The 23,917-nt window shown below is 43.8% G+C and overlaps 1 protein-coding gene across 2 annotated transcripts; it reads left to right on the top strand.

Annotated features, from left to right (window-relative positions):
• Positions 1-18,846: 18,846 nt before the first annotated feature.
• On the top strand, positions 18,847-23,026 carry SOCS1 (suppressor of cytokine signaling 1). 2 transcript variants are annotated; one of them, XM_052772794.1, is made up of 2 exons: positions 18,847-19,076; positions 21,033-23,026. In XM_052772794.1, the coding sequence occupies exon 2, from the start codon at positions 21,108-21,110 to the stop codon at positions 21,729-21,731; it is 624 nt and encodes a 207-aa protein (XP_052628754.1). In that variant the 5' UTR covers positions 18,847-19,076; positions 21,033-21,107; the 3' UTR covers positions 21,732-23,026. The 2 variants fall into 2 exon arrangements, with proteins under 2 accessions (XP_052628754.1, XP_052628755.1); XM_052772795.1 differs by lacking the exon at positions 18,847-19,076 and adding an exon at positions 19,512-19,817.
• The last annotated feature ends 891 nt before the right edge of the window (positions 23,027-23,917 follow it).

Below are 23,917 nucleotides of genomic sequence, written 5' to 3' on the forward strand. Positions count from 1 at the left end.
CTCTGACTTGTGAGTAAAGAGGTTGGGAATAAATTCCAAACACAGGCTGGGTTTTCTAACTTCCCTAGAACTCGGGGCTATTTAGACTTCTTTCTGGTCCAATCCTGTTGTTAATTTTAGCATTTATTGGCTAATACAGGTAAGACTGAATACTCATTTAACCTCACCAGGATACATGCTGTACTGACAGTATATTCTGGGAAACTTTAATTAGTTCACATTTTCATCTGAAATACAATTACATTAAAAAGCTTTTTTAACATAAACCACCAATTCAGTATGTTTTTCCTTCCCTCAGTTTTGCTAGTTTGATTTTTACAGGACAATTGTCACTATTTTTTCAAACTGAATGAAATAATAGAGCTTTGAAATCTCATCCCTTCAGAGACTTCCTTAGAGACACTTTCTTTAAAGGGGTACTATCATCTTTTCAACCTCATCAGTTTTATCCAACAGTTTACCAGTGAGATCATTCATGGGAATGTGGGCGTTTCAGGCTTAAATGTGGGAAATTCAGGCTCAAATCCCTTCCTGGCATAGAGGAACTCAAGGACATGCTTGTCAAATTCATTTTGAAATGATGACCTCACCACAAGCCTGTAGAAGGAAACATTCTCTGGTCTTCTCGTGAACTTGCTTTAGTTCACAGAAAGGCATTCAAGAGGCATTGACCTACAAAAGAATGGGACTTGCCTTTAAGCCTGCAGATTGGGGCATTGATTTGAGAGAGGTGAGCCACTGAATTCTGTCTCAGCTTCAAATACCACTAACGTAGCTTATCTAATAACTGCTTAATGTACAATATGTAACAGCACTCAGAGGAGGCACAGAATCCAGTGTTTCCCACTCATAGGTGAGTGCTCTAGCTGTTAAGCTCCAAATCTCTCTTGGCTAACAAATACTGCTCCTTCCCTTTCCATGAGAAGACACCTCTACTTAGTAGTTAGGACACCTTCCAGAAAAGGGAGGAACCGAAGTTTGACTGCCCTCTTGCCAAGCAGGGACACAAATCTCACTTTTCCACATACTGAAGAGGTCTTCTAAGTACTAATCAGCTGTCACACTCCCTTGGCTTGCTCCATTTTTAAAAGACTGCCATTCTACAAAGACCAATTTTTGAACAAGCTCAAGAGGGAGAAAAGCTTCAGACACACCTCTGTAGGCAATAGTTCTTTACTGGCTGCTTGCGTAGCATACTGGCTGCTTTGGATCTCCTTTCAAAGAAACTCAGCTGTCAATGTGCACCACAGAGGACCATAAATGGGTCCAACATTTATCTCCGAAACTTCAACATTTTGTTGGGCAATGCTGTGGCACACTTCTTTTTTTGGCTTTTAGCCTAATTAATTAGTGCAGTCACCAGGCAGTCTGTTTCAGAGCAGGGCTTAAATCCATGTCCTAATTTAGTGCTCAAGCTAATGGACTGTTTTTCCTTGCTGGGCCTATTTCCTGATCTGTAAATATAAAGCTGGTCCCTGCAAAAGGCTTTGTCATACACAAATGACAAAGCATGTTTTAAACAGCACATAGTATTGTCTTTCACCTAGCGAACTTCCCTTGTCACGTTTTAAGGACAAGCAAAGCAGGTCTTTGCAGTTTGAATTGCCCTGGAAAAGCATGTGTGCTTCTTGGATTCAGATTTTTATTATTTCCTGTATAGACATATTATGCAAGTACACTCTAACTGTGTGCAATGAGATCACTGACAAAAGATGTAAATAATATATACGAGATATAGTGGGGGGTGAAGAGGGTGGACACTACTGAAAATAACTTGGATGATAAAATAATCAGATGACAGGATGAATTTTCAACAGACTGGCTGAATACTCATTCAAATGGAGAGATTTGAATGCATTTGCAGTGATCATCCTGACTCTTCTCTAAAGCTCAACTCATGACAGATAACGATAGATAATAATAGAAAGATAGTAATGATCTTGTGAACTCTGACCCTGTAATTACCTGAATAGTAATAAGCTGGAATGCTTTTACTAGATGTCTTCAGCATGCAGGGATGAAAACATGATTTTTCCGTCCAGTAGAGGGGGCTTGGCAGTAGGTTTTCTAAACACAAATCCAAATCACTTCTTTGGAAATTGAGTGACACTAAAATTAAACTGACTTTTATAGAAACTTGCGTAGTATTATAGATAAAAACGGAACTTCGTACAGACAAGAGATTCAAATATAAACAGACACAATTCAAACTGAGGGCTGTTCTGGCTATCTTTGTTTCTCTTACTTCTCAGTGTGGCTTTTCTATTTCTGCAGAAAGCCCTTGCAGTTATACCTGACAGGCACAGTGTGCAAGTAAAGAAGTTTTTGCTCCTAATTCCTTGGAAAAGCTGAGTCCAAGTTCCTATTAAACCTGTCCCTGTAAACTACTTCAATACATGTACAAGAACAAAACAAGGAAGACACTGAGGTAAACTCCTGGTGGAAAGTTTTCCAAACCACCACCACAAAGCTGTGTATTTGAAGGCAGGACATGCCATCCAAGTGGTCTGGGAGTTTACAGCACAGTTATCTAATTATTTGAGACCACTCTGTAGTTTTAAACAGCAGACATAAATCTGGATGGCCACAAGAGCCACTGGCAACCTCATAATATGGGTGAGACCAAAAACATGGATATAATCCAAACTGGTGGTGTACAGAAGCACATTTAAAGCTAATGCTTAGTGTTAAGTTGCACACAGTGTTACATCAAGACAAAAGAATGACAAAAATTTCTCTTGAAATTAAAACAAGCTGGCTAGTCTTCTGGTGAATTCCTCTTTTTCATGGTTAATTGGATTTGTCCCCCAAATACTCTTTCCTTGCTTGATTTCCCCTCACATAGAAGAAAAGTGCAGGCTGGTGCATTTTAATATCTGGGAATTATATTCACCTCATTACTTCTGATGAATAGAGTTTGACTCCACATGTGAGTATTTGAATGGCACTGTTCAGCGCTGTTCAAAATCTGATTCTTTTATTTCCAGTGAGAACTAGCTGCCAATTTTGATGACAGATTCTGGTAAATGTAATTATTTTCACCTCTGTGGCTCCAGCTTCTAGTGAAGGAAATACTGAAAATACAATGCACTAGAGTAACTTAAAATGAAATTCATGCCAGATGTAGCAGAAGGTGCAAATGACTCACCACGACCAATAAGGGTGCAACACTTTCCCTCGCCGACGTGAGCATGGGCTGTGCTGTTACATGCGCAGCAGCAGTCACCTTGCAGGGATGCTGATAGGTGCAGCGTTTTGCAGCATCCTGGGCTCTGCCTACTCACTGGCCTTGCCGGTCATTCTGGTGAGCTCTTCTCAGAAGGCAGGATCTCAGCAGCCACTCTGTCTGTGGGGTACAAGAGTTGCCACCCACATAGCCCAGTAATGTTCCCTAAGTACTCATATACTTCAAAAAAGGGTATGTGGGGGAGGAGAAGGATGAGCATTCTGGTCACCTAGTGAAATAAAATTATCATTTATTGTGGATAGCACATTGTCTGTTAAACCTTCTATTTGGAAGTGGATGTACTATGTACTGACATACTATATACCACCATATTTCTGATAGAGGAAAAGGATGGGCTGTAAGGGTTACAGCAGTCCATTGGGAGGAAGGGGGATGCGGCAGGTCAACTGTGTGTCCTCAGTCCCCAAACCAGGATCCCAGTTAATGGCACCAGCTCTGCTAGATGGTGATCCCCGGCCTCTCCTGCCTTTGAGTCCCCTCATCCATACCACATCTGCAACGCTTCCACCCATTGCTCTCAGTTCCCCCAGTCTTTGGACCTGGTGTCCTCCACACCCTTTAGGACCCCGCTTCTCCAAACCTATTTCAAAACCTCTCCCTTCTCTATAGAGCTGCATTTCTTCTCACAAAATAAAAATATCCAGCCTTCCACACCAGAGCATCCCCTCCCTGACCACACAGCCCTGGGCTATACATCCTTCCTGGACCTTCCCTTTCTGCCTGCCTGGAACCACCCCAGAGCTGCTTCCTCGCAACCCTCAGGCGCTCCCAGCGCTGCCCCTGCCTTTTGGCCCACTCACTCCCCAGTGTCAGGTCCCCCAATGCCAGCCACCTAGCCTAGGTTCCCTTTGGCCTCTGCAATAATCTGAGCTCCTTCCTGGCACCAGCTCCTTGGGTATCCTCTCCTCGGGTGCACTTTGTGAAAACCCTGGCTCCTGCTTTTCAGATGGGAGGATTTCAAAACATAGCAAATCCTCCACCATTCACAGCTGTAAGAGCAGCAAAAGAGGACTTGTCTGAGGGAAAGCAACCGGGTGTCAGCTTTCATAAAGCAATGTACTGCATAGCACTGCTGTTTGTGGTACTGGAGAGGATTGAGGAAGAGAAACGAGAAGAAAGGTGGGCAGTTATGGGAATTTGCAAGAAAAAAAGAATCTACTTTGATGTTAGTGACCTGAGTCAAAATACAAGGAGACTGAACTTCCCAGAAAGGAAGTTCACTAACAAGGAAACACAGAAAACCTTCAGATGCTAAACTGAAAACTCTGGAGGTAGACTTAATTCTCAGAAAAAAACCTGTACGAAGTATACTTAACATCAGAGAGAGAAAGAAAGCAAAAGACAGCATCTTGAAACTAAAAGAAGTATTAAACAGAAATTACAGGAAGCAATTAGAAAACATCAGGCTGGAAAGCAGAAAAAAGCAAAGAGTGGAGTAAATTTTAAACCTGGGACGTTGGGATTTGTTCACACAGAGAAAGGTCAGATGGGGACAAACTTCCAGCAGTATTGTGGAAGAAGCCAATAAGGAGTTAGCTGGGACTAGCACAGAGGGAGTACAATAAATTTACAAAAAAACGTAAGGAAAAGGACTGTGAACTGGAGGACAGGAGACAGGCTAGAAATGAAAGAGGAAAGAAAGAAGCAACTGAATAAATATTGCATGGGATAGAGAGGGAAAAAGAACAGAACAGCCCATTCCAACTCAGCTCATAGAACCTGCAGATCTCCCAAATCTGCTTTATTAATTGCCAACGCCAAGTTTAAAGCCATGTCGGTACAGAACTTTTCACATGGAGAGGCAACTATCTGTGCAGGTTCAAAATGGACCAGGGAAAGCATCATCTTAATGACAAAGGATGTACCAAAACTATGAGCCCAGAGGAGTAAGATGACATCTGACAGCTTCAAACACAAAATATTCTAGGGCAAGTGAGACTCTAGATGCTGCTGGCCTAAAAGCTACTAGACATTGCTACTGCTGTTATTTTAACAAGGGCATAGCTTCTTCCAGCTCAGTTCATCTTTCCAAAGATGCTAATTCTTTGAAGGAACAGGAGGTACATTAGAAAATGTATTCTAAGCAAACATGTAATTGTCTCCCTTCCATTCAGCATATTTACACGCATACTCTTTAAAATAAAAAAAACAGTCGTTCCTAAGTCTTCTTGCACATGAAATGAAAGCAACAAAAATTCGATTTTTAGGCCACCAAGAGATGCAGGTAAAAGCCCAGTTAAAGTATGTTAATGTAAGTCCCAAGAACTGTCACGTGAAGGTCTAACAAAGATCCAAGCAGACAGACCATTTTGCAGACATGGGTCATTGATAATCAGAGAGCTTAACAAGAAGTCCAGACAGTCTCATTGGTCTACTGTAAGATCATTACCTTAAGACAACAAAAAATAATGGGTCATATTGTCAATTCGTCTCCTCCAGGGATGAATGGAGCCCCTCTTGATACAGTGCAAAAAGAGAAGTAAAAATACCCAACTAGAAAAGGACGTCTGTGCTGAGTTCCCAGTGACTGCAATGGCTGAGTCACAGTGGGTTCTTGGACATGCAGGGGAGTTTTAGCAGGAAACCGCCTACCACTTTATTTACAGCTCCATTTCAACTATGCCATTCGACTCAGCTCAGTAGATGATTTTTATCACTCTAGATGTTGTGGATGCATTTGCACAGAGACACTTTCCAAAAGGCCACATATATTTAGCATCACTTTTTCATGAGGTTTCTATATATTCACTTCAGATGGAAGAAATACTGCCCCTTCTACCCTTCTACCTCCAGTACAAAAGTACCTTTTCTCCATCCCCTCTGATTTGTTTGAGTCATACCTGACCTACATGCATGCTTTGCAGTGCTGAACTGTATCTGTTTAGAAACTAGCATGGTATCATTGTATACCTTACAAGCACAGGCAGCTACAGTAGCACAAAAGCACTTATCTTCAAAATTTGGATAATTCTGGTGTCTCATCATTAGTCTTAAGTAAGGCTCAAAGATCTAGAAAAGGGGGGGGAACTACAGTTCTGCCAGCCTATCCTGCCTCAACTCAGTGATCTCTATCTACATTCAGCACCTGGATACAGAGTCCTGCTCTCCCACATACAGCACATTATCTTTCTGGCAATTAACATAATTAAAACAACAGCAAGTTTGTATCAAAAAAACATTCTGGAATGCTAGCAAATTTTCTTTTTATACCTTTCTTTTTTGTAAAGTACAGAATTATCTATAGAAAACTATGTTAAAAAAATGTAATTGCAAATTGCAGCCCTTAAGATTTACAGGGCCTTCCTTGTCTTTTCCTGCAAATTCTGTCCTAGTTTTGTGAAAGAGTTAAGGTCATGCATTTCACCAGCACTCCCGCGTCACTCAGTGCACAAATGTGCGTGTGGGCAGATTTCAGGTTGTATGTGTAAATGTAAATCTGATATTGCCCAATTTTTCAGTTCTTGGCTTTGTAAACCACATAACATCAGTGCAGTGTGCGCACCAGTATGCAAGATGGGAGGAAGGCTGTGGTATGTGCTATACTGAAGTGCAAGCTGCTAATTAGGAGAACAGAAGAGGAAATGGGCTAATGATTCTCTGGAACAGTGATGGGGTCTCTGCACAGCCTCATGACTGCACCAAAACTCCATTTTCAGAGGGGAATGGCTGCTGAATCGTGGGTGATGAGGACTTGTCTCCATTCATGGAGTGCTCCTTGGCGTAGTAAACCCAGCTGAGTACAATGCCACAACACAGACCCTCACAAATCTGCTTCTTCCTGCGCAAACATGCTGTCATATTTCCCCAGCCCTGAAAAAAGGGGGCTGGGAGGAGATAAGGGAAGAGATGTAAAGACAAGAAAATACTTCAGTTGGACCCCTTTCTCTCTGCATATACCAGTATACAGAAAAGTCGATGCAAATTAGAATCAGCCACAGGACTTCTGGGAAGCTGCCAGTGACACTCTCAGTGTCTCAAAGTTAAGGTACGAGTGAAATTGAGAGAGAGAAGTCTCTTAAAGCTGTTTCTAAATAGCCAGTAAAAACATCCCGTTCCGTCCAGCAGCAATTGCTTTGGCAATCTACATTGGCAGCTTTGGACACTCAGGATCACTTTTTCTTTTTTATGCTGCACAGAACTCTGCTTGTGGCTCATTCTTTAAAACCAGATTCAGCTTTAGCCCTGCCTTTCCAGTACACATTTGAGAGATCACCATACGCAGAGCAGAGAAAGGATGCTGAATGAATCACAAGAGATGATCTATTTGCCAAGGATTTACAGGCTGCACCATTCTTGGTATTTTATGCAGGGAGTCTGTCACATGAAGAGGATTCATATGTGATCTGAAACAACTCAGTGAGCGTAACACCGTAAAAACCAATGGGTTTACCTCCCCAGTCTCAAGTCTAGTGTTTCCCTCTCACCCCCCAAATCACACCCCTCCCACCCCTCTACCACCACCACAACCACATGTTGGCACAAAATGAACAGAAAATAACCACACTCAGCTCTGCCTATCACCCGCTAGTGGAAACTGGGAATTCACTGGAATTCAGGGAACTGGAGGCAGGTCACATGCATTACACCCTTGATACCACAATTTATCTGCACAGTTGATATTTTAGAGTTTCATGTATGTTGTTCAGTTTCCCTGAAATTAACCTTTAAAAAAAAAAAAAAAAAGAAAAACCCACAGTCTCTCAGGGGGATCAGAAACCAGCTTCAGGAAACACTACCAGCTTTGATGGTAAACGCAGCCACTGAGAGTAAATGTATTCTTGTGTGTGTGTGTGTGTGTATCAGACCAAGTTTTTTACTGAGTTTCATACAGAAACAGAGGAGGAAAAGCATAAAATGCTACACAACTTACTGCTGGAATACCACATTGCTATACATTGCGGACTTATCAGTGGTGAGCTATTTTTAGTATGGCCCATGAGCAAGCAAGAATTGAGGACATGGGGTTTTTTCCAGTGCTTGAACCAGGCAAGCTGCTTTTTCCAGCCCTGACACCTGGAATCCTCCAGTGCAGGGATCCCTTGGCATTGCTCCACTGGCACAGTGCACAGCCTTGCCCTGGGCTTTCCCAGTCTGCAGCCCCAGCTGTCAATGACTGTGCAGGGGAAAATGGGACACTAAGAAAGTAAGGGTAAAATACGCGAGGAATAAAAAGCCAGAATGAAGGGAGGAAAATGGAGGGAGTTAGGTGGTATCCTTTCAGCTAATTCAAAATTTGTAACACAAATGTATCTAGAATTGAGCTTCGAATCTCTTTGGTTTTCATCTCTTCAAAAATAAGCTATTTTTAGCAGTAAAGCTAAGGTCTGGACCCCACCACTCTATTCTGGGTGCAAGTCTGCTTTTCCATTTTTCTGAAAACATCTACTTGGAGATCTTTGCCCAGCTGCCACTAGCAGCGTTTTGGATGCAGAAGTCAAGTCTAACATGAAGTCACATTTGGATCCTTCCATAGCTACAGCACATCCATCACATTCCTATTAAAGAACCAACACATACTACAGAACAAAATGTTCACCTTGCTCAACAAAGAAAAAAATTCCTGAGAAACATACTCAGATCACAGACATTGTACATGTTACCGTGTTTATATACTACTATAACCAGAAATATTCTGAAGGGCTCTGATGAAGCTCCTGCCAGGCCTTCAGCAAAGAAATCTAAACTCACAAAAGATGTCCTCCTGACCAAAGCATATACCGTAAGTATGGACTTGGGAAGATAAGGGAGCATTTTTAAATTCTGGGTCTCTGGCAGGGCTCTGAAGTTAGGCAAACCTCTCAGGATATGTAAGACCTTGTCTGTAAGTACTCCACTTTTGTCACATGTAAGTCATAGTGCTCTATGAGCATTAGAAAGGGACTGACTAACTGGAAAATCCATACCCTCTGTTAGTATTTTAACCTTTCCTTATAGACTCAGGGAGAGAGGATGTAAACCTATTTATATGGGAAATCATCAGAGCGTGCACAGTTTTTAAATTCACATTCATCAGTTTATTGGTATTTCTTGGTAGTATTGTAGTAGGTGCTTAATTGCATCCGCTTGTGTATAAAAGTTCTTGAGGGAAAATCCCAACACTTGACATTTGAAGAATTGTATCTGCTTTTTCTTGACAAGTTATCACCCAGCTAATCTGAATTTTTAAACTGGTGATTAGAGAAATCTAATTATGGAACTTCAGCTTAGATATCATACAATCATAGAATGGGTTGGGTTGTAGGGGCCCTTAAAGATCATCTAGTTCCAACCCCCCTGCCATGGGCAGGGACACCTTCCACTAGACCAGGTTGCTCAAATATATACTAGACCAGGTTGCTCAGATATATACTAAAACAGCAATCACCTGAAGGCTGCATCAATTTATGTTGGATGGGGCTGTAATATCAGGAATATACAGATCATTCTGTTTAGAAGTAAACCCTGAAAGTCATGGACATAGTTTTGGTACTGCTGCAGAATCTGAGAGGTTACTCAGGCCATACTCCCAAGTCATGGTATGAGACAGAGCCAGAACAGGACAGCTGGAGCATAGAACTAAAGAGAAGTAAAAATTTAAACCGTTTGCATATAAGAACAGCCACCTTACCAAAAAGTTCTTCTGTGAGTAAAGTTGTACTAGAATGACTTGTGGTTTGAGGTCATCACATGTCACTACTCATATGTTCAGTATGTGTTTGAAGGTCACCTTGGCAAGCTCAATTCATGTATGTGACTAAGTCTAACGCTTCCTCTAGACTCATTATCAGACATTTTGCTAGTATTTTGACATTATTATAAACTGAAATATATCTGCAATTGAAATACAGCATAGCATTTCTTTCCAGTTTAAGATAACTGATAATAGGACTTCTCACAGTGTCAGAGGACAAAGCTGCCCTTAAAAAGTGAGTCACCACAGACATCAAACCTCCCAACAAGAGCAATTCAGTGAGATGACTCCAGAACTCCAGAAGGAAATCCTCCAGGCTGGGCACTCTTCCCACTTTTATATTCTCAGTTACCTAATTTACTGATAGGGGACATCAAGGCCTGCATGCTAAGCTACACTAATTTTACATAATGTAATATTTCTTCTTAATTAATCCAAAAGCATGTGTGGTGAGTTCTGTATCTAACTAATATAGATCTTTCTAAAAGTACAGAATGCTTCATTAATATCGTTGGATGATGTTGCTAATTTACCACTTTAACGACAGATGCCAAAAATTCTACACTTAAGGGACTTTTATCTTGTGTCAGAAATTGCCAGCTTATTTTCCTGATTCTTAGAAATTCTGCTGGAGTTGGAATATGGTGAAGCTAATCTATTCTGAACCCAGCTTGTTGAGTTCACATGTAAAATTGACTGAGGTTGGCAATAAATCTGGAGACGGAGAATGTCTGAAGAAAAAAATCCAATTCTTTTTCCACAAGAGCAATTGTGGTGGGTTTTTTTTTTCCTTTCCTTTTCTTGGCAAATAAGGAATTAATATTTGTATTCTGAAGTAGACTGTTGAGCCACCTATCAGAACCTACCCTTCCTCCATGGACAAGGGAGGAACTGAAATCTGGCTAATTTCTCAATACTTTGAAAACTGAGAAATTAAAACTCATATTAGCTATTTCTTGCCTAGATCTTTGCAGACATATGTTACATAAGTAGCCAAGGCCATAATAAAATCTATATAGGATCTATCCGTACAGTAGAATAAAAGATGCACATTCACTAGTTTAGTTTGTATTTGTTTGGTGTAGGAGTTATTAGATACTGCAGGACCCTAATATATTCCATCATGGTAAGAGTTTGGATGGTTTATGATTTTGACATCAGACTGCAACTGTGAAAAAGATCTGTCAATTAAGATAGATTACAATCACAGTCAGAATATGGAGGTCAGCGTATCATGCAGTAGGAAAGCCCACAAAAGATGTTTTCTGAAGGCTGAATATTAATGGTGATTTATTCAGATCCAGGCTTGATAACTTCAAGTATTAAAAATCCAACCAAGTCATCTGAAAGTGTCTCAGTGCACTGTGAAAGAAATATGATTGTCCACCTGGATCTGGATGAGAAGCTGCAAGATACTGCTATGCCATCACCTTCTGATTTCTCAGCCTCCTACCTGTACTTCTGTCTCCTTTAACAGAACTGTATCAGTCTTTGTTCACTTTAAGAACAAAACCACTTTTTTCCTTTTAATTTGGACTCTTGAGTCTCTCTACATTCAAGGAAATAAAACTGAGATTTGGGTCCATTTGACCATATTAAGAATGAATTTTAATCAGTTTCTGTGGACTGAAAACCATAGGCAAGGGAACATTTGAGTCATTTGCTCCACCTCACCCCAACCATAAAAATCTCATGTGTTGATTATGCCCATGAATGAAATGCACCAGAAACTGATTCCACAACCTTTGAACTGCTTCAGCAGAAGCTCAGCATTTGCATAAGGTTTGAGTAGATGGAATCATGGCAGCACCTGAAAGGGCATCAACACCATTCACCTGCAGCAGCAAATGCAAATTTATAGTCACGTAAACCGTGCAGGACACAATCTAAACAGGCACTGAAAACAAAGAGAAGTGATAGAAAATGCCTGTAAGAATGGGAAACTGTAAGAGCAGAGGGTAAAGATACCATTAAAATAGTAATAGACACCGGAGGCCTTTTTGGATTATGAACTGATGTTTTGCTTGGTGTCCTCAAGGTTCCCACTCAAAAATAAATTTTCCCCAAAGCTTATGACCTCTCCTGTGCTCTATTTACAGTCAGCATCCCCTTCCCATATTACATGGATACATAATGGCCTGAGGACTCTAACTGCATGTACAAACAGTAACCTTGGCTCCAAATCCACAGCACAGTTCAGTGCCATGGCTGATTTTCCTGTGCTATGTTACCACTCTCCTTTCATGGGCTTGGGATCTGAAGACATGAGAACAGAAAACAGCAGAAGCAGAGAATGTGGCTTCAACAGCAAGGGAGACAGCTGCTGGGGCAGTGAGGGAGGCAGTGGAAACGGAGCAGAGGTCCGTACTGGCTTAGATTGGAAAGGATCACTTGGGTATTGCGGTAGCCACACTGAAGTAAAATTAGCAACTGGCTCTGAAAGCCAAGGTCTGTGTTCCTCCAGCCAGCACTGAAACCTCTGTAGTCCAGTAAGCGTATCTGGAAGCCAAGCTACCTTCATACGGTTCTGCTTTAAAATACCCAGTTCAGTATTTACAGCAGCAGTTCCCCTGTATGAATGGCAGGCTGCTACCTCTGCAATTAGCACTGACATTATTTTTAGAGATCCAAAGTTCCTCCATCAATTGCGGAGTATGCACGCGCGCGCGCGCCCCTCGCCCCAAGCAACACAAATCTCTCATTTGTATGAAAAAAACACCAGAAAGCAGGCTGCCCTTTCACAACGCTTTTACCAACAATTTGAGGCTTTCCTTTTTTTTTTTCCACTCAACTGATTACCAAGAAGGATGTCTAAACTACTGAAATGTAGAAAACCCAAACCGCATTTTTGTATGGTTAACTGTTCAGCATTTGAATTCCTGAGACTAATGCAAATCTTGATTTGACTTGGTTAATTATCAACAAAAGAACTTCCACTGAACATCAGACAGGATCCATTTAGTCTGGGCTCAAGGAAACCAGCCATTAACTGCCCCAGAAGAAGGAACTAACGTAATTTGAAATAAACAATTACAGAATAGCCAGCTTAAAAAGTGTCCTGGTTTCAGCTGGGACAGAGTTAATTTTCTTCCTCGTAGCTGGTACAGTGCTGTGTTTTGGATTTAGTATGAGAATAATATTGAGAACACACTGATGTTTTCAGTTGTTGCTAAGTAGCGCTTATCCTAAATCAAGGATTTTTCAGTTTCCCATGCTCTGCCAGCGAGCAGGTGGACAAGAAGCTGGGAGGGACCATAGCCAGGACAGCTGACCTAAACTGGCCAAAGGAATATTCCATACCGTATGACATCATGTCCAGTATATAAACTGAGGGGAGTTGGCCAGGAGGCGCAGATCACTGCTCGGAGACTGGCTGGGCATCGGTCAGCGGCTGGTGAACAATTGCATTGTGCATCACTTGCCTGTCTTGGGTTATATTTCACTCTCTTTTTGTTATCTTCCTTTTCATTAAAAATTATTATTATTACTATGATTATGACATTTTATTTCAATTACTAAACTGTTCTTATCTCAACCCATGAGTTTTACTTTTTTTCAATCCTCCTCCCCATCCCACTGGGGTGGGGGAGGAGTGAGCCAGCGTCTGTGTGGTGCTTTAGTTGCCAGCTGGGGTTAAACCATGACAGAAAGAAACTTTTCTTGTAGCCTCAGACACTTAATTTATTACTTATTTGAAGTATATCTCTTATAGAGTTATATTTCAGACAATTTGGACTATTCAAAGGAACTTATGGGAGGGAGAGGTTCAACTGTTACTCGGTTTTAGTACACAGTTAAGCTTAATTCGCTTAACTTCCCCTTAACTTCCCCAAAAAACCCAGCTTTTCATCCTAGCCAGTACACATGTGCACTTTCTCACAACTAATACTCACAGCAATACTTTTTAGAAGACAACACCACTAATTTCTATCATCCATCCTGGCTGGATAACAAATTGGTGACATCTCAAAATGTATTTTGCTCTTGGCATAATGACTTGTGTCTGGCTGCGACAACCGTGCCATACACGCATTGTTCTTCAGTGATATCTAGCATGATAATTAATATCTGTGTAAAGTGAGCCATTTTACCTGGAAGCAAAGATAAGATGAGCTGTATTCATCAGGCCCACTTTATTATCTCTTAACTTAGAAAATGATAGTATGGATAGTATGGAAATGGAGATGTATAAGGAAATGTCTAGTCACAGTAGTTACATCTTTTGGGCATGTCCCACTTAAATATGTCAAACTCTGACCTTAATACCTAGTCAAAGTGGGTGACGGAGGTTCACACTTCTCTCAGTGCTGCTGGTTTCAGGGCATCTGAAAGCAGACTCAGAAACCGTGTGGTGTCTAATTTACTTGCAAAATCAAAGAATTCCGATTTCAGGGGGTTTCGTTTAAATGAAAATTCAGATTCTGGAGAAGAAAACAAAACCCACTAAAACAGGAAGGGTGGTATTGTGGTTAAGTTTCTAGTATGGGGCTCTGAAGACCTGAATTATGTTCCATTCCTAGCCCTTCTGCAGACTATATCGCTCTGTGACTTTAAGCAAATCAGCGAATCTCTTGGTGCTTCAGTTCCCCTTTCCTAAAGATGATGTTGCTGATTTGGTCAGATAATAAACGTTTTCATGTAAGAGCTACCATTTACAATATCAGCACAAGAAAGGCTCTAACCTCAAAACACTAATAGTAAATTACGTGACCCTATTTACTTGAACTGTTCTTACAAGAAAACAGCAATTTATTAGACTTGGAAAAATATTTTGATTACTCGTTGACAAGTGTCTTTATAACAATAACACAATTGAGCTGATTTAACATTCCCGTATCAATTCCCACACTGATCACCCACTTACTACATCAAATTCTAGACAACATGCTTTTCCACAGACACATTGTCTTGCCAATTAATCCAGCTTCATAACAGAATCAGAGTCTGCTTCTATTCTCAAAAATTAGGAACAAAGCTGAAATGGGGAGTGCCTGCTGATTTTCTAAGCCTTTCAAGTTTTTTGATTTTTTTTTCCCCCCAGAGGACTGTCCCTGCAGGGGGGATGAATTCAGCAGGGTGTGGAGTGCCCCATAAGGGAATTTATACTGAGGAATACCATACATGGTATCACAACCTCCCCCTTCTTGGTGGTTTCACAGGGTGAAGAAAGGCTTGGAGCATAAATAAAGGAAGCTCTGCCTGCATTACGCTGCTGCTAGTAGGGGTAAGAGTGTGGTTTTTGAAAAACAAACTAACAAGCAGGCAAATGTCTCATGTATCCCCAAAAGATACAATACTCTCCTGCCTTCAAAACCATCTTCAGAAACATGTTTTTTCCCTTGCTGCCTCCTGGCAGAACTTTTCTGGCATCCATACTCCCAGCGCTTTCTGAACAGATTCCCTCTAGCCTTTGCCCTGTTTCTAGCCAGTAAGCTGTGCTCCTGCTGCACAAATGCCTAGCGATTCCTCTGAATTTTCTGACATCTTCCAAGCCAATGATTACAAAATAAGGGTAAGGACTTTTATTTTTAACCAAAGCTGAGTTTGTTCTTTATCCTAGCCTTTGGAGATTTACTGATACGACCCTTCAGATCAGAAGCGTTTACATTCCTGCCCCAAGAAACAAGGGAGAAGGGCCTACGGGATAACGTCTCCCAATCATTTTCTTTCTCCCCAGACTTTGCCTCTCTTTTCTGAGACCATCAGGAAGGAAGGAAGGGAACACAATTTGTTTCTCCACGTGAATTGGTTCCTTGTGAAGAGGAGAAAAAAAGGCGTTTCAGAAGGAAGACTTTACTTACCAAACAGACTCTAAATCCAATTCGCCTCGCAATAAGCAATAAGTGCTCATTAAGCTGAGTGACAGAGCACAGACCAGAATCATCTGAACTGGCAGCAGCGCTTCCAACTTCAGCCGTTTCTAGTGACCTTCTTTCTAGCTGTGCTCTGCCCAGCAGCTCTGCACCGGCTCCAAATTTCTGCACTGCCCTCTACTGGGTGGAGTAACCTCACTTCATCCAATCCTGCGGGCATGGAGCTCTTCCCAAGGCCCGGATTGTGGGGATTTTAAGCAGAGGGAGAGGAGGTAAGAAAGGAAACAGAAGGATGGGAATGGGGGGGTTGCAAAAGGAAACATGAGTGGGTAAAATTGAAGATATCCCAAGAAAGCTCAACCTGTAGGAGCCTCAAGTCTAAAACCCCAGCTCTTCCTATCACAAAATCTTCACTCACTGTACAAGTCTCCTTCACATATTACAACTGATGCCCACTTCTCCTGGGCAAGCCGTTTTAAGGCACCTTATGAAACCCCCCAGACCACTCTCATTGTGATTCACGTAGAGATGGTATCCAACTCCGTAAGCAGCAGCCTGACGCACTTGGCTTTTGGCGTCCGAGCTGGCAGGCTCGCTCCATGGCTCCCCTCAGCGACTGGGAGCTCACCTACCTATTCGAGCCCTGCCAAGCTCTGAAGCTTTGCAGCTAAATATTATTACCACATTCCTGCTCAATGAAGACGACTTTTTGGACAGACACTTTGTCAGCTGCGCTACTCAGTACATGGCAGACAGGCTGCACGTGCACCTGGAGGATCTTTCTTTCCCCTGTGATCTTACAAAATTAAAAATCACATGAGAGTGGAACAGCTTTCCTGGCACGCCTACAGCAACCTGCAGCCAACCTCCATCTCATCTGAGAAACACTCATATACCACTGTGCTGCATTACAGCCATGCCGTGCTCCACTCCTTAAAGCCACAGTGATGGCAGGAGCCAACGGTGCAGTAGCAGGAAGGTAGCTCGGCTGGGTGCCTCAGGGGCTAGGTGAGAAGTTAGAGGATCTGAGCTGTACTTTTGGCTCTGTTTTACCTTATTGTGACACAGTAAGCACTTCAAATCTCTTTTCTTTGGAGGGGTGGTGGGGAGGGAGGGGACTTTGTCTTGCCTAAGTAGACTTTAAGCTGTTAAGGGCAAGGCCTGGTTGTACTACCTGTCTGAACGTTAACAGTGCCTTATACAAAACGGCCATTGAATCTACTCGCTGCATGGAGCACACTACGCCAAAGCAGATACTGGCAAAACATTTCTCATTATTGCATGTTCAAATTCTAAAGTAAGTTTCAGTTCCACCATTCCTTCATGCTTTTGTTTTACAGAGAAAAGCAGCTGAGCTTCCCTCCCCCAGCTACTTTTGCCAAACCTTAGCTTAAGCTCAGTTGCTCAAAAATTGTTTGAAAGAGGATTCTGAGCACAAAGTGAATCTCTGTGCCAGGTCTTAAAATTAATGACGAGCTGCCAAGGATGGCTGCACATCACCGTAAGGCGCGGTATTGCCATCAGGTTAATTCAGTCTGTGACCATACTGGATTTTGAAAAGAATACTCAGTCTCAAAGCAGGAAATACATTCCCTCAACTTCATTCCAAAGGACAACTCACAAGTCCTTGCCAGCCCCTGTCCCCTTAATCATTTGACAGAAACATTTCCTTTTCGTTGTCACAAAACATCATGCTTATTTCAAGGGGAAAAACATCCTCTCTCTGCTTCAGATATAAAGAAGCATTCTGGTTGCAAAACCCGTATGTCATACTGCATGCCCCCAACCGCACGTGCTCTGGAAGCAATACATTCATGTATTGATTCCAGATTCAAGAGTCAGTGGAATTCTTCACAAAGTTTCTGTATTTTTGCACATGCCTACACAGATGAATTACTGTGCAAGGTACATATTAGGGTACTTGGCTTCCAAAAAAGACAAGGAATAATGAGAAGAAAGACTTCTTGGCCTTTTAAACAGGTCTTGGTTACTACTTTAGGAAACATCCTCTTTGGAAGAAAGCGCACTTTGCTGCGGCCTGCTTAGAGGAACACATAAGACACTGGTTTGGTACTTGAGGCTTCAAATCTCCCTCTGGGTGAGCAGAACAGCATCCCAAGCCTCCCGCGCTGGCTGCTGGCAAGGTTATAAATGCAGCTGGGGATTTGAACAGTTACTTTTAAATCTGATTACCCTGTAGAAAACCCCAGGGAAATTCTGTTTTGAGAATGCAAACCCCAGTGTTGCGTCTGTGCAGTCCTCTTAGTGGAAGGATCATAGATTTCTCTGAATGTTTTTCTCACTTTAAAATTATTACTGGTCTAAATCTGCTCCCCTTCTTGGACATTTAAGTTATACATTAAGTCCTCTCACCTGTTCTGTCCATGCTGACCTGTTAGCTTTGAGGAGAGCGGCTATCTTCACGTTAAAACTTCCCACGCTGGTTGGTTGCTTGCTTGCTTTTCTTGCCATTTTTTCCCCCACGTTTTGAGCTAGCTGCCAGGTCTGAGCCCTGCTCATCACGTACCTCTAGTGTCCCCTCGCCTCCCTTCGGCCTCAGAGCACTCCTGTGCTCGGGCTTCCCAGGCAGCACCTCCTGCCGGGCCAGCCCGACCCTGCACCCGCTGCCTGCCGCTACCCAGGGGCACCGTCCGCACCACCGCTTCGCTGGGGGCTGTCCAAAAACACACGAATAAACAAACAAACGAGTAAAACCAGATTTAGCGGGGCAGAAGAAACGGGGCCGCCCGGGGCCAGAGACCAGCACCAGCGGCAGAGCGGAGCGGAGCGGAGCGGGGCGGGGAGCCCGCGGGGGCGTCCGCCGCAGCCCCCGCCGCCGGGGTTCCGCAGCCGGGGGCAGCGCCTGCCCGCGCCCGGCGGCACCGGCGGGCCGAGCGCTCGGCGCGACGGCAGCTGCCCACGGCGCGGCGGCAGCTCCGGCTGCGGGCGCGCTCCGCGGGAAGCCCGGGCGCCGCGGGCACGGCACGGCGCGGCGCGGCGCGGCCGTGACTCATTCGGAAAGTGAAAGTGAAGCGGCGGCCACGTGTTTTCGGAGAAGTCGGGGGAGGAGCCGCGCGGCAGAAAAGCGCCGCCGCCGCGTTAAATAGAAAGCAGAGGCGATGAGGGGGCCCAGAGCGCTGGAGGTGCCGCTCGCCCGCCTGCCCCGCGGGAGCCCCGGCTCGCTGCGGCGCCAGGCGGGCCCCCCGCGCGGAGGATGCTCAGCCGGCCGCCGGGGCCAGGACTAGCCGCCGCGCCGCCGGCTCCGGCGCGCCCCTGTCCGCAGCCCGCGCGTGTGCTGTGCGCTCCGGGGACGGCCCCCACCCGCGGCGCGGCGCCCCGGGCGAAGGTAAGGGAGGGTCTCTTTCTCGCGGGGTCCTCGCCAGCCGCGACCTGCATCAAATTTCGGCGGCACGCCAAGGGAGCCCTGCCTGTCGTGCGAGAGCGTGGTGGCTTTGGGGGTTTTTGCCTTTTTTTTTTTTTTTGTTCCTTTTTTTTTTCTTTTCCTCCCTTTTTGGCTCAATGTCCGTGCTCAAGACGGAGCTCTCGCGCCCGGTATAAAATAGCGGGAAAAACAATAAAGCGGACACGCAGTGGTTTTCGGACGGCACCGCTCTTCTCCAAGGACGCCGCACCCTCGCTACGCGGTAGGAAGCGGAGCAGCCCCCGGGCCGGAGCGCGGCGGCCAGGCGGGTGCCGCCGCCGGGACGAGCCGGGGCCGGGCCCCCGCCGAAGGCTCTGCTCCGGCGGAGTCGGGGCAGCCTCGTACCGGACCCCAGCTCTGGCGTTCGGGCTGCGAAGACTGGCGCGCCCCGCGTTTGCTCTGCGCTCTTTGGAGAGGCACGGCAAACACCCTCTTGGCTACGGACGGCTTCTGCTGGGGATTTTTAGATCTCGGGCTTAGTGCTTATTTCTCGCCAGAGTGCCCTGAAATTTAATTTCTGTTAACTTTAAATACTGAGATCCTGGCCCAGTAATTGGAAAAACTGACATCAGTTTCCTTCTGCTGTGTAAAGAAAGCCCAATGCTACTTTCAGCCTGTTATTTGCCAGCATAAGGATTTTTACAACCCTCTTTGCTGTTTCAGGAGGTAATATGACCTAAATGAAACCAAACATCGAGTCGTTAAATTAGCACAGACAGGAATCCGGCTGTGTACTTTCCTTGAAATCCTCATTAGCATGTTACCCTGAACTGTAACGTGGCTGAGGGATTCATTTCTGAGAATACTTCAAGGTTTCTCAACAAGCTGCTGCTGCAGATCTATAACTGACTATAGGGATAAATCCTAAAATCTATGCTTGCCAGTAAGGTCAAGGCAGCCAGCGGAGACGTATTGAACCACACTGTCAGAGGTAGACATTTCAGGCCAAACTCATTCCTGGTGCAGCACTGCTAATTCCTTTGAAGTAACACGAGGGATGAATTTAGTCCCTCATGCTGAAAGATATATCAATAGGAAGCAATTTAGATTGGGCCACTTAAAGTGCATGTAATACAAAAAAGAGAGAGAGACTGAGGAGTAATGCTTTAAGGGTTCATAGAGGTTGATTTGTGTAAGCTAGCGAGGTTGTAGCATTGCTGTCCCAAGGGAAAGTTGGGGGAATGGGAAATTGCCTTTTATGGCAGAGCCTCAGGTTAACAGGAGAGAGGAAGGTAGTTTTAGGATTACTGTGTAAATTGGCAGTGTTACAGCTGCCCTTCCGAGTTACACTTCAGTTGCACAATGGCACCTGTTCACCTCACCGTCTTCGTCTTCCCCAATTATTGGGAGACATACCCAGCTGCAGAGTTTACATTTCCTTCACCCACTTTCTCTTTTTCACACAATGCACCAAATGATGATGATGTCTGAGTTCCGACATCTCAGTTGGGATTGGGGAAGGGAAAGAGGGAGGTACAGAGAAATTGGTAACTTGGTTGTAAAACCTTGTTGCTTTGTTCTCTAAAAACTTGAGAATTGGATGGAGTGTACACAAGCTAACTTCTCATTGAGAGGGTCCCGTCATTTGACTCGCTCTAGGTCCGGATACACTTCTGTGGACTCATAGCAGGGAAACTGCATTACCTGTTGTAGCTGTTAATGATCCTTGCTAAGTATTTTTGGGGCTGTGGACTTTGCCATAGCGATAGACTGCTAATCTTGTCAGAAAGTGAGCAGTTGTTTGCCCAGTGTAAATTGGCAAATGAATATTTTATTATTTTATAATGAGTGGGAGGCATGTGAATGGAAGACTTGGTCATTCAGAGATTGCAGCCGCTTTTCTCTGGGGATCTCACATTGTGTCTCTCCTTGGCATTTCAGAATAGCTGCTGGAAAGCTGCCCTGCCGTAGCCGCTGACGCTATGGAAGACCGCATCCGCTGGTCTAGGCTGTAGGATGGTAGCGCACAGCAAGGTGTCAGCAGATAATGCAGTTGCAGCAGATGCGAGATGTCTACTTGACCCTCCAGCACGGGATCGTTCGCAGGCTCGAGGCTACCACGGCCCAGGCCGGCCCAGCACTGTGCAGGCACAGAGCAACACACACTTCCGAACCTTTCGCTCGCAAGCGGATTTTAGTAGCATCACTCGAGCAAGCAGCCTGCTGGATGCCTGTGGCTTCTACTGGGGACCTCTGACTGTCAGTGCTGCCCACGAGAAGCTGAAGTCTGAGCCTGAGGGCACCTTCCTCATCAGGGACAGCACGCAAAAGAATTGCTTCTTTGCCATCAGTGTTAAGACTGCGACTGGGCCCACCAGCATCCGGATAAACTTTCAGACTGGGCGTTTCAGCCTGGATGGCAGCAAAGAGACTTTTGACTGTCTTTTTAAGCTGCTGGAACATTACCTAAGCTCCCCGAGGAAGGTACTGGTTACCCCCCTGCGCAAAGTCCGTGTGCAGCCCCTGCAGGAGCTCTGCCGGAAGAGCATTGTGAAGACTTTTGGAAGAGACAACTTAAACCAGATCCCCCTCAATCCTGTTTTAAAGGACTATCTGAAATCCTTCCCATTTCAGATATAAGTACAGCATTAACTGTATAGGGACACGGGAGATGTGTAAAGAAATCCAGCTTCCTGGGTTTTTAAACATGTTTGACAGCGAGCAAACTTATTTTTGTAGCAATTTACTGTATTTTGGGATGGAACTTGAACACTTGACTTCTTATGTTTACAAAAACTGTTTGCACAAACCTGGGGTTTTAAAACCCTGGCATAACTTTTCTGCCAAGCAGAATATTTTATTATTTTATAATATTTTTAATGATATTAACATAATAAACTTTATTGTGAAAGTTTTTAAAAAAAAAAAAAAGCATCTCTGTTTTTAAAGGCTCTGGTGCCTATCCTGCTGACAAACTTCAACTGCTAATTGAGTGTGTAAGTGCAGACAGGTCTCCACATGGTCCTGCTCTTTGCCCTACCAAACTAGCCTGTTTTAGTGCTAGTCCGGCCAACAGAGGATTCCTGCCCCAAAAAGCCTAAAATAGAAAGATGTAAGCAAGTAGAAAATGTACTCTGGATGAATCTGCCCAGGAATCTAGCTCTCTTCTAAATCCACGAGAGCAGGAACAATGTGTTAAGGCTACAGTGGTGCACAGTTTTTGAAACAGTGAATCAAACCCTTGGCCGAGCTAATTGCACCAATTCTGGCTTGCCTTATTTCTGTTAAAAGCTACAAGGCTCTAAGCAAGAAGAGGTTGCTGTCTGACAAAACTAAACCACATGAATGTCAGTGGGGAAAAACAAAACTGTCCAGAAATGCCATTCCCACACTTTAAAAGGCTGTGAACACTGTATCATGATGATGCATTGGGGGAAGGATAGCTTAGTTCTCTCTTTAAATTGGCATACACAAAATGGCAAAGGTGCAGACATCTTTAGACTTCAAAAAGGTGTTTCTTGTCTTAAATTCCTGGTTATCTACAGAGCACAGGCTTGACACTTTAAAAGAATCTATGCCGTAGCTCCATGACAGGATCCAGAGAGCATAAACCTGTAGATTTGCAGCTCTAATTTCTAGTGGCTAAACGGCATTTAGAGTCTAAGTTAAAATACATTAGACTGTTTTGTAATACTATTTGTAGGAAATTGGTGAAGGCACCACTGGGTTTTTATCTGCTCGTAAAATGCAAAATCAGTGCCCCATAGAGCTGTAACTGTGAATGACCTGAGATGTCTAAGTTGGCAAAATGTCACCTGCATTATGATAAAGTGATTCTCCCCTCCCCCAAGCATTTCCTGAAATCCATGAAAAGCTGACTTAGAAAACCAGCTGAACCAAATCACTTCAAAGAAGGCAGAGTCTTTCACAGAAATGTACTCTTATCAGCACAGATCTATGGTGCTTACAGTAACTGTAAGCAGTAGATGAAGTCATCTTTAGAGTTTGGAAGACAAAAGGTCTCTCCCTCTACTGTGAATCACGTTCCTTTTAAAGCTAAAGCCACTTCTAGGAAACATCGAGTATGTGTTATGTAGTGTTCCTTACTGAATAATTTGTTTAATATCATTTACTCTACAAAATTAGCTCTTACATTGTTGATGTTTCTTTGGAATAAATAGGTTTCCTCCTCAAACATGGCTAAGGATCACTCACAGTGCATTGGACATTGTGAAAAAGGGAAAAAGAAAGAATATAGAGGCAGTATCATGTGACCCTTTATTATGCTGCTTCCCTAAAAATGTTCTTTGGACAGGTCCTGCCTAGCAGTCTCCCATTCCCTTGTCAGCCATCCCTGGCTGAGATTAGCAGACAGCATTTCTGCTTAATTCTAAAGCTAGAATTAGTTGCTGAACAATGCATCTTCCCACAGCAGCTGCAAGGATATAAATTGGGGAAATAGTGAAAGCTGGGCTATGCAGCAGGTACAAGAGCAGAGCTAAGGGACTGCCTGAATGTGAATAGCTTTAAGAAGTTAAAATTGGGGAAAAAAAAAAAAAAGTATTTGTATGTTGAAGGCTGCCAAACTGGTTTTCTGTCAGCAGAGATTGTTATCTCTTTCCCTGTCCCACACTGCAGTATTTTTTAACCCTTCAGGCCCCAAACTAATGACTTGCCTTGCTATATAAATGAGTGTCCACATGACAGCATTAGTGGTAGAACAAGCCCAATGTAGCTTAGAAGGTTCTCCACTACCCCTGATAAAAATGAGACGAGACCTAGATATACAGTAAGGGGCTTCCCACTGAGAGGCATGGAATGAAAAG

The sequence above is a fragment of the Harpia harpyja genome, chromosome 21 (assembly GCF_026419915.1).
Source record: "Harpia harpyja isolate bHarHar1 chromosome 21, bHarHar1 primary haplotype, whole genome shotgun sequence".
Taxonomy (NCBI): domain Eukaryota; kingdom Metazoa; phylum Chordata; class Aves; order Accipitriformes; family Accipitridae; genus Harpia; species Harpia harpyja.

Bases quoted from the DNA above. Each gene is read 5' to 3' on its own strand.
- SOCS1 (XM_052772794.1), top strand. From the start codon at position 21,108: ATGGTAGCGCACAGCAAGGTGTCAGCAGATAATGCAGTTGCAGCAGAT.